Raw genomic sequence first — 16,979 nt, forward strand, 5'->3', positions numbered from 1 at the left:
AAATCACACATTAATGCTGGCTTTTAACCATTCGTCCTGCTCTAGGCTGACATGCGCCGTGTTGCCCACAGAAGTGTACTGCACATTGTAACATCGTCTCTACCTTGGGACGCGTGTATTTGTGAACTTGTATTCGATACCTTCCCTTTGTTCCTCATAGCTACGGCAATCTTCTCTGTGGTTTGGATCCACTGCTCGAACAGATATATTTTATTTTTAACTGGGGCAGCCATAGTTATAACAGTTATGCGTGACTGACTGACAGTTCACACAGTACAACAATTTTTAAAAAAAAATGAGAGTTAAAACTTTTAGAATATAAAACAAAGAAAAGTCGCTCTAGGTGAATTTATTTAAGTCGCTTAGAGATCCATACAATCTGTTCCGCAACTCTTCTGATGCACATGTCAACAGGAAATTTTTTAGATTAATGCTTTGATAACTTAAGGTATCTGAGATATCTTACAGTACTGAATGCGCAGACTTAACTAAGGGAAAAAATGTTCCGCATCTAGTTTTCCATGGTTAAGTATGTTCATTCAGTACTTAAAAATCTCTAAGATAACTTCAATTCCCCATCATCAAGGCATCAATTAAAAAAAAATTTTGTACAGATATACACCAGAAGATGCAACTTAGAAATTGCGAAACCGGTTGTATGGGTCTTTAAGCGACTTAAATAAGTACACATACATCAAACTATTGGACTTTCCATTCAGTTTTTATTTTGATTGTGCTAACACCTGTTTTTTCAACATCTGTTGTCCTGTGTGAATTATCAATCAAACATTGTTCAAAATCACTGTCCGTATGAGTACTGACAATGTCATACTTTCTTAGATTGCACCGTAAGTGAGTGACTACCTATTCTAAACGCACTGGATTTCTGGCAGTCGAGATGATCTCAATCCTTGATCACTGTGTCACTAAGTCTGATCCCACCCATCACGTCGTATAAGAGCATCACTACATTGAGTATCACTACATCGCTTGCGAGCTTGGTAGCGGATTCATATCCCATCTGAGTGCTCGCATGCTTCTCTGAACAAAAAAATGGTTCAAATGTCTCTGAGCACTATGGGACTTAACTTCTGAGGTCATGAGTCCCCTAGAACTTAGAACTTGTAACGGAACTGAAATGATGGTGGGCTGACAGTAATTTGGAGCCCGCGCGTCGGAAACGGGCGCGCTGGTGTGAGACTGCCAGGGAGTGCACCCTGATGCCATCTATTGGCGAAACTGGGAATTAGCGCTGCCTGTCAGACAATGCACTAAGCTCTCGGAGTCAAATGTATTCTTTTTCTTGGTAATTATAAGTTATTACTGTATGATTTAATGTTATAAGGTGCTAGTAGTACATTATTATGACTGGTATGAACTCCAGGGTAATAAATATAAATATTCTTAAATACTAAATGATTTCGGTGAAAAGGTGGTAGGGGAACGCTCCCACTCTTGGTGATACGAGCGTAGCTAGAGGTAGCTGGAGACACAGGGACTGAACAATGGAATGGCCTGGGGAGTGCTGACGTGACCGGACGTGCGTAACTGTGCTCACGCAAAAGTGATTGTGCAACAGCGAAGAGACGAATATCGTCGCCGTTTGTGGAGTAGAACGCGACGAATGGTAGTCGAAGCCGTCTCTATGCCACTGGGGCTGATTGTAAGAGTTCCTGCGCCCAGATTTTATGGCGGACGTGCAGTAGCTTATACGAGTGCTACAGCTCGTAGTTCCAGCCGCCATTGAGGGCATGAGGCGTGAAGAGCTGCGTTAGCCACATGCATCTCACCACCAGCACCGACACGTCTACCCAAGGCAAGACTGCTTGCAATTGTTAAGTCGAACTTTATATACATGTAAAAGGAGAATACCAGTTTTCTTTTATGCAAGTGCAGAGGACAGAATATAGTAATGAGTAAAATTACGACGCATGTTGTTCATTGTAAAGTGTAGTAACCTGAAACATAGTGTAGTGAAATCAGACTGAGGCCACCATTGCCTCTTTCATTTACAATTCTTTTGGTTGTAGAATACTTTAGCGTATAAGAATGTTGAAAAGAGCAATGGTCACACCAGAATGAGTCGCCTATTTATAGTTACTTAAATTTTTCTGAGTAACCTTTCAAGTAAAGTCACTTAACTAATTCTATATCAATTGTCCAAAGAGTAATATCCAAAATCATTAAATAAGTTGAAGGATAGAATTTTGTTAACCTAAGTTGCATAAGTTGTCTTGGTGGTAATTACCAAACCAACTCACAGAAATTGAGAGAGTATTTGCTTTGTAGAATCACCTAGAATGATCAGAAATAGTAATATTCAGAATTAAGTTTAAATTCAACTCAAGCCGTTTCACTTTGAAACGAGCCAAAAAATTGATTTATTCTTTTGCTCCTTCAGAGCTGGCGACCGTAGTTACAAGTATTTTCAGGAGGATTCGACGGTAAGTCTGCTGCTCTCGTCGTGCTGATAGGATTATCCACTGCTGCTAGCAGTGGTGATTGGATACATAAGCTCACTACCAAGTTAAGTGGGTCAGGTAGGCAGTGTTACCGTGTGAACTGTAGGGCACTGTAGGCCGTGGATCGAACCCGTTCAATCATCACAGCTCTTTCGGAAATAGTCCGGTTAGGAGCGTACTAATCATTAGGTAAATACTGGCGAGTAACGGTCAAAAATGTATACGCAAGTGAATTTAGCAAGGTCCATGTAGCACCTAATTAATGTGGTGCAATGGCGAGGGTAGGAGTGGAGTAAAAGTGAGCTGAGCTTGTGGCAGCTGTGCTGTATTCAAAGATTAACAACGTGAATTCACTACTACCTCTTACCATTAGGACTGAGCTATTTACGGTTAAAATACGTAGCAGTAAGCACAAAGGCGTGACAGCTACAAGTCCGTATTGGCTTTATACATACGGAATTAGGAAGCGGGTCATTCCGTCAGTGGAGGGGGTTAAAACAACCGAGTCAGTTGAGAACATACCCCATTTACTGATGGAAAGATTTGGCGGTTCGGTCGCATGTGGCGACCGTGACAGGACTTACCATGTTTGTAGAATAATGGCTGCAATAAAAGTGTTTTATATAAACTTGTAGTTTCAAGAAAATTTTAAATTTAAAATTCTGTTGTAGACAAATATACCACAATTGGTAAGTTCAAGGCGACAACCTGCAAAGCAGCAAAAGGAAGTCTTAATAGTAGGAGTTAAACAAGTAATACTTGGTTTAATAAACATTTCTATTAGGCACGAAATACAGCAGCATAAGATGGAGTCGAATAGTAACAAGCAAGACGAAATCATTACAAGGTCAGACCCAGAATTAAGGACCATAGATACTGTTGTAGGGTTGGAAAATCTTATAGATGAATCCACACCCACAAGACAGGAGGAACGGGAAGTGAAACCAAAGGTAGTGAAAAGTGAACTCAATGTATCTGTGGATGCAAGTCACAAGGGAGAGGATACGGAATTAACAAGTTTGTTAAATAGGATGATGGCGCAAATTCGAGAATGGAATGCTAGTTTGAAAGCAGAAATGGCTAGTCATATATCCCAATTGGATGAAAACCTATCTGGTAAAATAAAAGCCAATTTAGATATTTTGAATACGCAAAGCCAGCGTATCACAGAGGTAAACAAATCAGTAAATAGCATTAGGGCTGAAATAACAAATGTTCAGAGAAAAGTCACAGAAATAGAGAAAAGATTTGATACCGAAATTCAGAGAATAGAGAAATCAGTGGAACCTTTGGTTAGTGAAAAATTAGAACCGATAATTGAAAGTAAATTACAGGTGATAGTACCAGTTGTAAAGAAAGAGATTGTTAAAGAAATGGCAGCTGATATTGAAACACTGCGCAATACCATGTTGAGTTTTGATGCATGTGTGCAGGAGCAGGAAAATACACTGCGTAATGAGATAAAGTTGTTAAGTCATCAAGTTCAGAATCAGACGTTCCTTAACTGTAGTGGTATCCCATTGGTAATGCAAAAATCAGAAATACTGAGTAGGGAGGAAAAATACGATCCTCAAAAGAAACAAGGTGGATGGCATCCAATGGATTTTATAAAAAATTGTGAACGTGTCTTACCAACAGACATGTCGGATAAAGAAAAAATTAATTTAGTAATAGACGCTTTAGCAGGTCATGCTAAACATTGGGGATTGAATTTGGATATCGACAATTTGAAGTTTACAGACTTCAAAGAAAAGTTCCTTGAGGAATTCTGGAGCACACAACAGAGAGATAGGTTGTGGAGAGAATTCGTTGTCGCCAGAATGCCAGAACATGGGCGTGGGCTCATGAAAGAATACTGTGAAGGATGGTTCAAGCGTTTGGAGTATCTTAAAGATCGTAGATCAGAATCAGAGATAGTGGGGGAGTTTTGGAAAAAGCTACCTGACGATTCAAAGCGTTATGTAGGAGGCACTCATCGAACATTCGATGAATTTTTAGAAAAAATCGAGAATGAAGATAGGTGGCGTGAAACTAGAGAGTTTCGAGGTTTCAGAAATCAGAATGGAATAGTAAAAGGTGGTAGGAATGAACCGCAAATTAACATGATGAGAGGAAGAGGTCGAGGAGGTAACTCTCAGCGAGGGAGAGGACACTATCAGGGAAACCGGATGCATTATCAAAATCAGGAAAACTAAATACCGCGCAGGTCAAGGGCCTAACGCGCGCGGAAAGAAAGAAATGGCCCAAATATAGGGAAGATCGGAGTAGTCAGTACTATAGTAGGATAGTGCGTCGTTCGCCTGAAGAGCAGTTACATAAACGGAACTTTGCGAAGTATAATGCAGGGATACAAACAGAGGAGAGAGAGCAGGGAGGAATTATTAAGGGAAATGAAGTAGGAAAAGAATATCGGTCGGGTGGGAAGGCTCACGTGAATGAAATAAGTACAATTCGAGGTCAGAGTGACGAATTGATGATGGAAGAGTCAGAGAAGGCGTTGTTTGTCGGTAGGGATGGCAACTGTGCAGAGAGGCAGGGGCAAGGTAGGAGTGATGTGACTTATGGTAAAAGGTTCGTACGAATAGTCGACGAATCGCATCGAGAAGTAATTAAAGAGGGAAGGGTGGATAAGAAAAAGGGGCATAGTGCAGAGACGCATGCCGATTCAGAAATTACCTCGTATGCAGAATATGTACATCAGCTCAAAAGCCAGCCAGCACAATTAGAAAGATCTTCCACTCAAGTGATTAGTTTGGACCCGAATATGACAGTGTTAGAGAGCCATACCGATTATGATGTGTACCTAGTGACAGCAAGAGTACATGGCTGTGATGAAGATTCTTTTAAAGAAATTAGAGAAAGTGTATCTAACCAAGAGAAAGAGTGTTGTGATCCCTGTAGTACTGAAGCAAATGAGTTGAGTGAGACTGGAATTCCATTAGTAGGGGAAAATAATGAAAGTAAAAGTGGCGAATGCACTATCCAACAAAGGGAAAGTAGAGAAATGGATTATAATTTGCGAGAATTATTTGAATCCGAAGAAGGTCATATTTCTAAGGGGGAGGAATTATCGTCAGAATCATCAGAAAGCATCCAGGGAGAAAAAGAAGTAGAGGAAGTTTCCGATCCCGCAACCGAGAGTTCAGGCATGACAGATTTGAATGAGAACGAGATGGCATTAAAGAGCCTAGACGAAGGACTATTGGAAAAAGTGGTGAAAGAATTTAGGATGAAAAGGAGAAAGAAACCTCCAGATGGAATGGTCGGTATAAAAACCGGAAAAATAATATGGCAAGACTTGGCGGTGGAAAAGGATTTATTGTGGGAAGATAAAGAAAGTATGAAAGAGGACAATACGATGCAAACAATCCTGCCCATTAATGTATGTGGGTACGATTTATATGTATTGTTGGATACGGGTGCTCAAATAAGTGCTATTTCGCACGCATTTTTTGAGATGATCAAAGAGCAACGAGGAGTAGTCATGATGCCAGTAACAGGTGTTAAAGTGATAGGGGCGACAGGGAAATGTAGTAAACCTGTTAAACATCAAGTGATGATGGAATTGAAGATAAAAAACAAGCTATTTTCGAATGCATTTTTAGTAGTTCCAGAGCTCAGTGCCGAGATCATTTTAGGCATTGACTGGTTAATAAAACAGAAAGTAATTATAGATTGTGACAAAGGGATAATAGTTTGTAAAGTTGATAGTGCGGTATTAGAAATACCATTTGAATCATCTAGAGTAATGGAAGAGAACCAGCTGAGATGGGTAGAATTTAGAGATGATCATGATTCAGGAATAGGTCAAAAATTCGATTGGTTTCGGGTGAGGCAGATAGTTGAAGATGGAAATAAGGAGACACTCCTTCGAAATGTAGTGGATAAAACGGAAGGACTATCTGGTGCCCAAAGGAAGGATCTATGGCAAATTCTGAAAGAAAATCAGGAGGTATTTTCGGACAAACTGGGACGAGTGATAAATTATGAGTACTGCATGGAGGTAGAGGAGCATGAACCTTTCATTAAACCACCATATAATGTACCCTTGTCTAAGAAAGAAGCAGTTCAAAAAGAAATAGATAAAATGGTTTCATGTGGGGTCATTGAACGGAGTTCTAGCCCATATAATAACCCACTGGTGATAGTAGGTAAGAAGGACGGAAGTGTACGAATAGTGATAGATGCTCGTACTCTGAATAAAGTAGTGAAGAGGGAGTTGGATCGTCCAGAGAACATAGATAATTTATTGCAGAAGTTTAATGGTGTAAAGTACATGACTAGTTTAGACCTAACTGCAGGATACTGGCAAATCCCATTAAGTGAGGAGTCTAGGAAGTACACGGCATTTTTATTCAATGGCAAATGCTACCATTTCACAGTGGTACCATTTGGCCTAAATACTTCCGTTTCAGTGTTCATTTGGGCTTTAGACAAAATTTTAGGGAGTGAACTTAGTTCGCTAATCACAGTTTATGTAGATGATCTGTTAATTGCTACAAGGACATAGTAAGAGCACATGGAGTTATGCGACAGGGTGTTCAAAGCTTTAATTAAAGGAGGAATGACCCTGAACCTGAAAAAATGCGAGTTTGTGAAGAATGAAATAAAGTTTTTAGGTCACATAGTAACACCAGAGGGAATTGAAAAGGATCCCGATAAAGTCAAAGCAATAAGAAATTGTCCGGCTCCCAAGAATAAAAAACAACTAAAGTCGTTTATAGGACTTTGTTCCTTTTATCGTAAGTATGTGGATGATCAGGTGTTCAATAGCCCACATCTGAACAACCTACTTAAGAAGAACAGTGTGTACACTCCTGGAAATGGAAAAAAGAACTCATTGACACCGGTGTGTCAGACCCATCATACTTGCTCCGGACACTGCGAGAGGGCTGTACAAGCAATGATCACACGCACGGCACAGCGGACACACCAGGAACCGCGGTGTTGGCTGTCGAATGGCGCTAGCTGCGCAGCATTTGTGCACCGCCGCCGTCAGTGTCAGCCAGTTTGCCGTGGCATACGGAGCTCCATCGCAGTCTTTAACACTGGTAGCATGCCGCGACAGCGTGGACATGAACCGTATGTGCAGTTGACGGACTTTGAGCAAGGGCGTATAGTGGGCATGCGGGAGGCCGGGTGGACGTACCACCGAATTGCTCAACACGTGGGGCGTGAGGTCTCCACAGTATATCGATGTTGTCGCCAGTGGTCGGCGGAAGGTGCACGTGCCCGTCGACCTGGGACCGGACCGCAGCGACGCACAGATGCACGCCAAGACCGTAGGATCCTACGCAGTGCCGTAGGGGACCGCACCGACACTTCCCAGCAAATTAGGGACACTGTTGCTCCTGGGGTATCGGCGAGGACCATTCGCAACCGTCTCCATGAAGCTGGGCTACGGTCCCGCACACCGTTAGGCCGTCTTCCGCTCACGCCCCAACATTGTGCAGCCCGCCTCCAGTGGTGTCGCGACAGGCGTGAATGGAGGGACGAATGGAGACGTGTCGTCTTCAGCGATGAGAGTCGCTTCTGCCTTGGTGCCAATGATGGTCGTATGCGTGTTTGGCGCCGTGCAGGTGAGCGCCACAATCAGGACTGCATACGACCGAGGCACACAGGGCCAACACCCGGCGTCATGGTGTGGGGAGCGATCTCCTACACTGGCCGTACACCACTGGTGATCGTCGAGGGGACACTGAATAGTGCACGGTACATACAAACCGTCATCGAACCCATTGTTCTACCATTCCTAGACCGGCAACGGAACTTGCTGTTCCAACAGGACAATGCACGTCCGCATGTATCCCGTGCCACCCAACGTGCTCTAGAAGGTGTAAGTCAACTACCCTGGCCAGCAAGATCTCCGGATCTGTCCCCCATTGAGCATGTTTGGGACTGGATGAAGCGTCGTCTCACGCGGTCTGCATGTCCAGCACGAACGCTGGTCCAACTGAGGCGCCAGGTGGAAATGGCATGGCAAGCCGTTCCACAGGACTACATCCAGCATCTCTACGATCGTCTCCATGGGAGAATAGCAGCTTGCATTGCTGCGAAAGGTGGATATACACTGTACTAGTGCCGACATTGTGCATGCTCTGTTGCCTGTGTCTATGTGCCTGTGGTTCTGTCAGTGTGATCATGTGATGTATCTGACCCCAGGAATGTGTCAATAAAGTTTCCCCTTCCTGGGACAATGAATTCACGGTGTTCTTATTTCAATTTCCAGGAGTGTATATATGGACTGAGGAATGTGAAACAGCATTCAACCGGCTAAAAGACAATTTGGCTAAAAACATAAAGTTATGGCACCCTGACCTGTGTGAACCATTCCACGTGGCAACAGATAGTTCAGATTATGGATTGGGAGTATCCATATTTCAGGAGGTAATGATAGATGGGGAAAAAACTCATAGACAAACAGCATTTGCGAGTAGAACCATGTCTAAGTACGAAAGAAACTATACGGTTTCAGAGAAGGAGGCTTTAGCTATAGTATGGGGTTTTAGGAAATTTCAACTTTTCTTATGGGGACATAAGACTGTGGTCCATACAGTTAAAGGGAAAGAACATGCAGTACCGGATGCTTTGTCGAGATTACCAGAAGGATGTGACACACTAGAAAGTGTAAAGAATAGGGAAGATGTTTTTGAGGTGAATTACTTCAAAAAAGCGGAAGGAAGAGAAAAAATTAGGGAAATATGTCGGAATATGCGAAGATATCAAAGTGATGATGATGCACTCAAGTCGGTAAAGGTCAAGTTTGACAATCCGGACGCAACTAACATAAGGGCTTCATATAAAATACATAAAGGTGTACTGTATCTTCAAAGATTAAATAATCCAGGGAAGTGGAGAGTACGTTGGCCGGAACAACACACTGAAGTGCTGATAGATTATGTTCACTTGGCATATGGCCATTGTGGTGCACGGAAGTGTACCGATAAGTTAGATGAATGCATTACCTTTAACAACATGGCACGAAGGGTAGCACAGAGGATAAGATCTTGTGATCTATGCCAAAAGGCGAAAGTAACAAATGCAACTAATCAAGGGCCCATGCAATCAATAAAACCTGATGAAGTATTAGAAATAGTAGCAGTAGATATCTTTGGACCATTACCGAAAACCATGGGGGGTTTTGTGTACATATTTGTAGCAGTTGAACTTTTCTCAAAGTATATAAAGCTATATCCCTTAAGAAAAGCTACTGCCAGAGCTGTGTATGATAAAATGGTGTGTGATTATTTTGTGAAAGTAGGGAAGCCAAAGAGAATACTATCAGATAATGGTGTTCAGTTTTGCTCAAAAATGTGGAAGGATGGGATAACTGAGAAACAGCTAGAAGTGGTACATATCTCAGCTTATCACCCATCAAGCAATCCGGTAGAAAGATATATGCGTGAGATAGGTCAGTTATTTAGGACGTACTTCCATAGTAACCATAAGAAGTGGGGCATGTATGTGAGTGAATTCGAAGAAATCATGAATTCATTAACAAACGAGAGCACTGGATTTACTCCAGAAGAAATCCTGAAAAAGACGAGAAGTAAAAGTCTAGTAGAAGACCTACTAGAATTTCCAGATAGAGTTGAATTAGATTATGATAGTAAAAAGAACTTAGTAAAAGACAAGATGAGAAAACAAGCAGATGCGAGAATTCGTCGTCATGACGAAAAAGTAAGGAATCCTAAATTCAAAATATGTGATCTCGTTCTTGTAAAAACACATGAAAAGTCAAGTGAAATTAATAACGAGATCAGCAAATTTAAATATATATATAATGGACCATTTAAAATAGTGTCCATACCCAATGTGAATGCTTATTATTTAGAGTACCCATTAACAGGCAAACGCCTGGGAGTAAGAAACATAGTGGATCTCAAAAGGTATGAACCACGTATTCTACCAGATTGAAAATAAATATATAAATAAATATTAAAGTAAACCAATATGTAAATAGTTTTGTTTCTTTTGTTCTAGGTGAAAGGTAAATGTTCACTAAAATATGTTGCAGTATTCTAATGAAACTTCTAGTTTAAGTAGAGACTAAACAGACTGGGAAAGGCTGAGCTTCTAAGAAAGCCTTAATAGATGTGTAAATAAGTGTTGTGGAAGAGGTAGAAAAGTGAGGAGGTAAAGTGAAAAGGACGGGCTATAAAGTCATAGGCGCATAACGTGTGTTTTACTTGCCTGAGATAAAAGAAGTGTATTTAAAATTTTTGTAAAAAAAGATGTTTAAAGTGTACTGTGTTTAGAAGTAAGAAAATTGGAAAGAATATATGTAAATCATTTATGTAATGTTTAGCAGGAAAGATAGAAAGAATTGGTGTTTAATTTTAAATATGTAATATAAGTACCGAGGTGTATCAGTAAGAAAGGGAAAACCCTTGATAAAAAGCTTAACGAAAATTTCAGATTCATTATAGGAGAGACTTCTTATTGAATTATCACTGTTAGATACTTCAATAATAAGTGGGGCATGTGTAACGGAACTGAAATGATGGTGGACTGACAGTAATTTGGAGCCCGCGCGTCGGAAACGGGCGCGCTGGTGTGAGACTGCCAGGGAGTGCACCCTGATGCCATCTATTGGCGAAACTGGGAATTAGCGCTGCCTGTCAGACAATGCACTAAGCTCTCGGAGTCAAATGTATTCTTTTTCTTGGTAATTATAAGTTATTACTGTATGATTTAATGTTATAAGGCGCTAGTAGTACATTATTATGACTGGTATGAACTCCAGGGTAATAAATATAAATATTCTTAAATACTAAATGATTTCGGTGAAAAGGTGGTAGGGGAACGCTCCCACTCTTGGTGATACGAGCGTAGCTAGAGGTAGCTGGAGACACAGGGACTGAACAATGGAATGGCCTGGGGAGTGTTGACGTGACCGGACGTGCGTAACTGTGCTCACGCAAAAGTGATTGTGCAACAGCGAAGAGGCGAATATCGTCGCCGTTTGTGGAGTAGAACGCGACGAATGGTAGTCGAAGCCGTCTCTATGCCACTGGGGCTGATTGTAAGAGTTCCTGCGCCCAGATTTTATGGCGGACGTGCAGTAGCTTATACGAGTGCTACAGCTCGTAGTTCCAGCCGCCATTGAGGGCATGAGGCGTGAAGAGCTGCGTTAGCCACATGCATCTCACCACCAGCACCGACACGTCTACCCAAGGCAAGACTGCTTGCAATTGTTAAGTCGAACTTTATATACATGTAAAAGGAGAATACCAGTTTTCTTTTATGCAAGTGCAGAGGACAGAATATAGTAATGAGTAAAATTACGACGCATGTTGTTCATTGTAAAGTGTAGTAACCTGAAACATAGTGTAGTGAAATCAGACTGAGGCCACCATCGCCTCTTTCATTTACAATTCTTTTGGTTGTAGAATACTTTAGCGTATAAGAATGTTGAAAAGAGCAATGGTCACACCAGAATGAGTCACCTATTTATAGTTACTTAAATTTTTCTGAGTAACCTTTCAAGTAAAGTCACTTAACTAATTCTATATCAATTGTCCAAAGAGTAATATCCAAAATCATTAAATAAGTTGAAGGATAGAATTTTGTTAACCTAAGTTGCATAAGTTGTCTTGGTGGTAATTACCAAACCAACTCACAGAAATTGAGAGAGTATTTGCTTTGTAGAATCACCTAGAATGATCAGAAATAGTAATATTCAGAATTAAGTTTAAATTCAACTCAAGCCGTTTCACTTTGAAACGAGCCAAAAAATTGATTTATTCTTTTGCTCCTTCAGAGCTGGCGACCGTAGTTACAAGTATTTTCAGGAGGATTCGACGGTAAGTCTGCTGCTCTCGTCGTGCTGATAGGATTATCCACTGCTGCTAGCAGTGGTGATTGGATACATAAGCTCACTACCAAGTTAAGTGGGTCAGGTAGGCAGTGTTACCGTGTGAACTGTAGGGCACTGTAGGCCGTGGATCGAACCCGTTCAATCATCACAGCTCTTTCGGAAATAGTCCGGTTAGGAGTGTACTAATCATTAGGTAAATACTGGCGAGTAACGGTCAAAAATGTATACGCAAGTGAATTTAGCAAGGTCCATGTAGCACCTAATTAATGTGGTGCAATGGCGAGGGTAGGAGTGGAGTAAAAGTGAGCTGAGCTTGTGGCAGCTGTGCTGTATTCAAAGATTAACAACGTGAATTCACTACTATCTCTTACCATTAGGACTGAGCTATTTACGGTTAAAATACGTAGCAGTAAGCGCAAAGGCGTGACAGCTACAAGTCCGTATTGGCTTTATACATACGGAATTAGGAAGCGGGTCATTCCGTCAGTGGAGGGGATTAAAACAACCGAGTCAGTTGAGAACATACTCCATTTACTGATGGAAAGGCCTGTTCGCCTTGACTGCTACATCTATAGAGTTCATTCCCAGTTTTTCTTTGATTTCCTCATTGTGGACACCCTAAGGACATCACACACATCCATGCCCGAGGCAGGATTCGCACCTGCGACCGTAGCGGTCGCGCGGTTCCAGACTGTAGCGCCTAGAACAGTTCGGCCACGCCGGCTGGCCCTTCTCTGAACCTATGTGTCAAATAATGTAAATAATTTTACAGTTTTCTGAAGGTGCATATCCTTAAGCTAAATTACAATACGCCTTCTGTCGATATCATCACGCTTTACCTCTCCTGTGATCATTAATACAGTATTTTGTTGTCGTATGCATCTATGTAGCATTACACTGGAACTGTGCTGGTGTTTGCAGGTATAAGTTGACATACCCACAATGACGAACTTCGCAACTCTGTTCTTGCTGTTGACTATGGCAGCCCGAATGGCAAACTCGGCCAGGATTCTGGGCATCATCCCCACGCCCTCCATCAGCCACCAGCTCCCTTTCCGACTGGTAGCTCTCGAGCTCGTCAAGAGAGGCCACCAGGTCACACTAATGACTACTGATCCCCTAAGGGTAAGTACCTGGTTGACTAATCGGAAGAAAAGCGTAGCTTAAGAAAACACATCTGAGTGCTCGCGTGCTTCTCTGAACAAAAAAAATGGTTCAAATGTCCCTGAGCACTATGGGACTTAACTTCTGAGGTCATGAGTCCCCTAGAACTTAGAACTACTTAAACCTAACTAACCTAAGGACATCACACACATCCATGCCCGAGGCAGGATTCGCACCTGCGACCGTAGCGGTCGCGCGGTTCCAGACTGTAGCGCCTAGAACAGCTCGGCCACGCCGGCTGGCCCTTCTCTGAACCTATGTGTCAAATAGAGTAGCTTCTTGTTTTTGGCATCAAATTATGACATTTTGCTAGTTACCTCAATTAATGCCATAATATGTTCATCAAAATTTATGTTATTAACAAGACTTTTCCAGATTGGTTTTAGTGCAGGTAGCTTCCTCGTTGTAAATACTATTACCAATGAATTATGTAAAAAACTGAAAAACACGAATTTTAGTCCCCACCGACTTGATATGCAACTATGCCCACTGACTGCTACTTCATCTTCCTCGTAGGGCCTTATTGGAAGACTGTGGAGACTTCTCGTAGAACATCACTGCCTTAGCTGTTAGTCTCATTCATCATCATCATCATCATTTAAGACTGATTATGCCTTTCAGCGTTCAGTCTGGAGCATAGCCCCCCTTATAAAATTCCTCCATGATCCCCTATTCAGTGCTAACATTGGTGCCTCTTCTGATGTTAAACCTATTACTTCAAAATCATTCTTAACCGAATCCAGGTACCTTCTCCTTGGTCTGCCCCGACTCCTCCTACCCTCTACTGCTGAACCCATGAGTCTCTTGGGTAACCTTGCTTCTCCCATGCGTGTAACATGACCCCACCATCTAAGCCTGTTCGCCTTGACTGCTGCATCTATAGAGTTCATTCCCAGTTTTTCTTTGATTTCCTCATTGTGGACACCCTCCTGCCATTGTTCCCATCTACTAGTAACTGCAATCATCCTAGCTACTTTCATATCCGTAACCTCAACCTTATTGATAAGGTAACCTTGAATCCACCCAGCTTTCGCTCCCATACAACAAAGTTGGTCGAAAGATTGAACGGTGCACAGATAACTTAGTCTTGGTACTGACTTCCTTCTTGCAGAAGAGAGTAGATCGTAACTGAGCGCTAACTGCATTAGCCTTGCTACACCTCGCTTCCAGTTCTTTCACTATGCTGCCATCCTGTGAGAATATGCATCCTAAGTACTTGAAACCATCCACCTGTTCTAACTTTGTTCCTCCTATTTGGCACTCAATCCGTTTATATTTCTTTCCCACTGACATTACTTTCGTTTTGGAGATGCTAATCTTCATACCATAGTCCTTACATTTCTGATCTAGCTCTGAAATATTACTCTGCAAACTTTCAATCGAATCTGCCATCACAACTAAGTCATCCGCATATGCAAGACTGCTTATTTTGTGTTCACATATCTTAATCTCACCCAGCCAGTCTATTGTTTTCAACATATGATCCATTAATAATATGAACAACAGTGGAGACAGGTTGCAGCCTTGTCTTACCCCTGAAACTACTCTGAACCATGAACTCAGTTTACCGTCAACTCTAACTGCTGCCTGACTATCCATGTAAAGACCTTTAATTGCTTGCAAAAGTTTGCCTCCTATTCCATAATCTCGTAGAACAGACAATAACTTCCTCCTAGGAACCCGGTCATATTCCTTTTCTAGATCTATAAAGCATAGACACAATTCCCTGTTCCACTCATAACACTTCTCCATTATTTGTCGTAAGCTAAAGATCTGGTCCTGACAATCTCTAAGAGGCCTAAAGCCACACTGATTTTCATCCAATTGCTCCTCAACTAATACTCGCACTTTCCTTTCAACAATACCTGAGAAGATTTTACCCACAACGCTGATTAAAGAGATACCTCTGTAGTTGTTTCAATCTTTTCTGTTTCCATGTTTAAAGATTGGTGTGATTACTGCTTTTGTCCAGTCTGATGGAACCTGTCCCGACTCCCAGGCCATTTCAATTATCCTGTGTAGCCATTTAAGACCTGACATTCCACTGTACTTGATGAGTTCCGACTTAATTTCATCCACCCCAGCTGCTTTATTGCACTGCAATCTATTGACCATTCTCTCCACTTCCTCAAACGTGATCCTATTTCCATCATCATTCCTATCCCATTCTACCTCGAAATCTGAAACATTACTGATCGTATTTTCACCTACATTGAGCAACTCTTCAAAATATTCCCTCCATCTGCCCAAGGCATCCACAGGATTCACCAGCAGTTTTCCTGACCTGTCCAAAATACTTGTCATTTCCTTCTTACCTCCCTTTCGAAGACTGCTAATTACACTCCAGAATGGTTTTCCAGCAGCTTGACCCAATGTCTCCAACCTGTTTCCAAAGTCTTCCCAAGATTTCTTCTTGGATGCTGCAATTATCTGTTTGGCTTTGTTTCTTTCTTCAACATAACTTTCTCTGTCTACCTGAGTTCTAGTATGTAGCCATTTTTATACGCCTTCTTTTTCTTTTTACAGGCTGCCTTGACTGTGTCATTCCACCAAGCTATTTGCTTCCTCCTACTTTTACACACTACTGTTCCAAGACATTCTTTAGCCACTTCTAGTACTGTGTCCCTGTACCTTGTCCAGTCCTTTTCCAATGACTGTAATTGACTACATTCAACTAACTGGTACCTTTCTGAGATCGCTGTTATGTACTTGTGCCTGATTTCCTTATCCTGAAGTTTCTCCACTCTTATCCTCCTACATATGGACCTGACCTCCTGCACTTTCGGCCTCGCAATCCCAATTTCACTGCAGATTAAATAATGATCAGTGTCATCAAAGAATCCCCTGAATACACGTGTGTCCCTCACAGCCTTCCTGAATTCCTGATCTGTTATTATATAGTCAATGACAGATCTGGTTCCCCTGCTTTCCCAAGTATACCGGTGAATGTTCTTATGTTTAAAAAAGGAGTTTGTGATTACTAAGCCCATAGTGGCACAGAAATCAAAGAGTTGCTGCCCGTTCCTGTTGGCCTCCATATCCTCTCCAAATTTACCCATAACCTTTTCATACCCTTCTGTTCGATTTCCAATCCTGGCGTTAAAATCACCCATGAGCAAAACACTGTTCTTGTCCTTTACTATAACAACTACATCACTGAGTGCCTCATAAAAACTATCCATCTTATCTTGATCAGTCCCTTCACAATGCGAATATACTGACACAATCCTAATTTTCTTGCTAGACACTGTCAAATCTATCCACATCAGTCGTTCGTTTACATACCTTATTGCAACTACGCTGGGTTCCATTTCTTTCCTGATGTAAAGCCCTACACCCCATTGTGCTATTCCTGCTTTGACTCCTGACAAGTAGACCTTGTATTCTCCCACTTCTTCTTCTTTCTCGCCCCTTACCCGAATGTCACTAACAGCTAAAACGTCCAGCCCCATCTTACTTGCAGCCTCTGCAGCTCTACCTTCTTCCAGGAGTAGCCCCCATTGATATTAATAGCTCCCCATCTCATTACCATT

The 16,979-nt window shown here is 41.8% G+C and overlaps 1 protein-coding gene across 2 annotated transcripts in view; it reads left to right on the forward strand.

The window, feature by feature from the left end:
- Positions 1–16,979, forward strand: part of LOC124787813 (UDP-glycosyltransferase UGT5-like) — a 51,236-nt gene that overhangs the window by 7,088 nt on the left and 27,169 nt on the right. The window contains exon 2 of one of the 2 annotated variants that reach the window (XM_047254741.1): positions 13,204–13,407. The exons of the other annotated variant lie outside the window; for it this stretch is intronic. Coding sequence (XP_047110697.1) covers positions 13,225–13,407 — 183 coding nt within the window. The 5' untranslated portion in view covers positions 13,204–13,224. The remainder of the gene's footprint in view (positions 1–13,203; positions 13,408–16,979) is intronic. 2 annotated transcript variants of the gene reach the window in all.

This window comes from Schistocerca piceifrons, chromosome 3 (assembly GCF_021461385.2).
Source record: "Schistocerca piceifrons isolate TAMUIC-IGC-003096 chromosome 3, iqSchPice1.1, whole genome shotgun sequence".
Classification (NCBI taxonomy): domain Eukaryota; kingdom Metazoa; phylum Arthropoda; class Insecta; order Orthoptera; family Acrididae; genus Schistocerca; species Schistocerca piceifrons.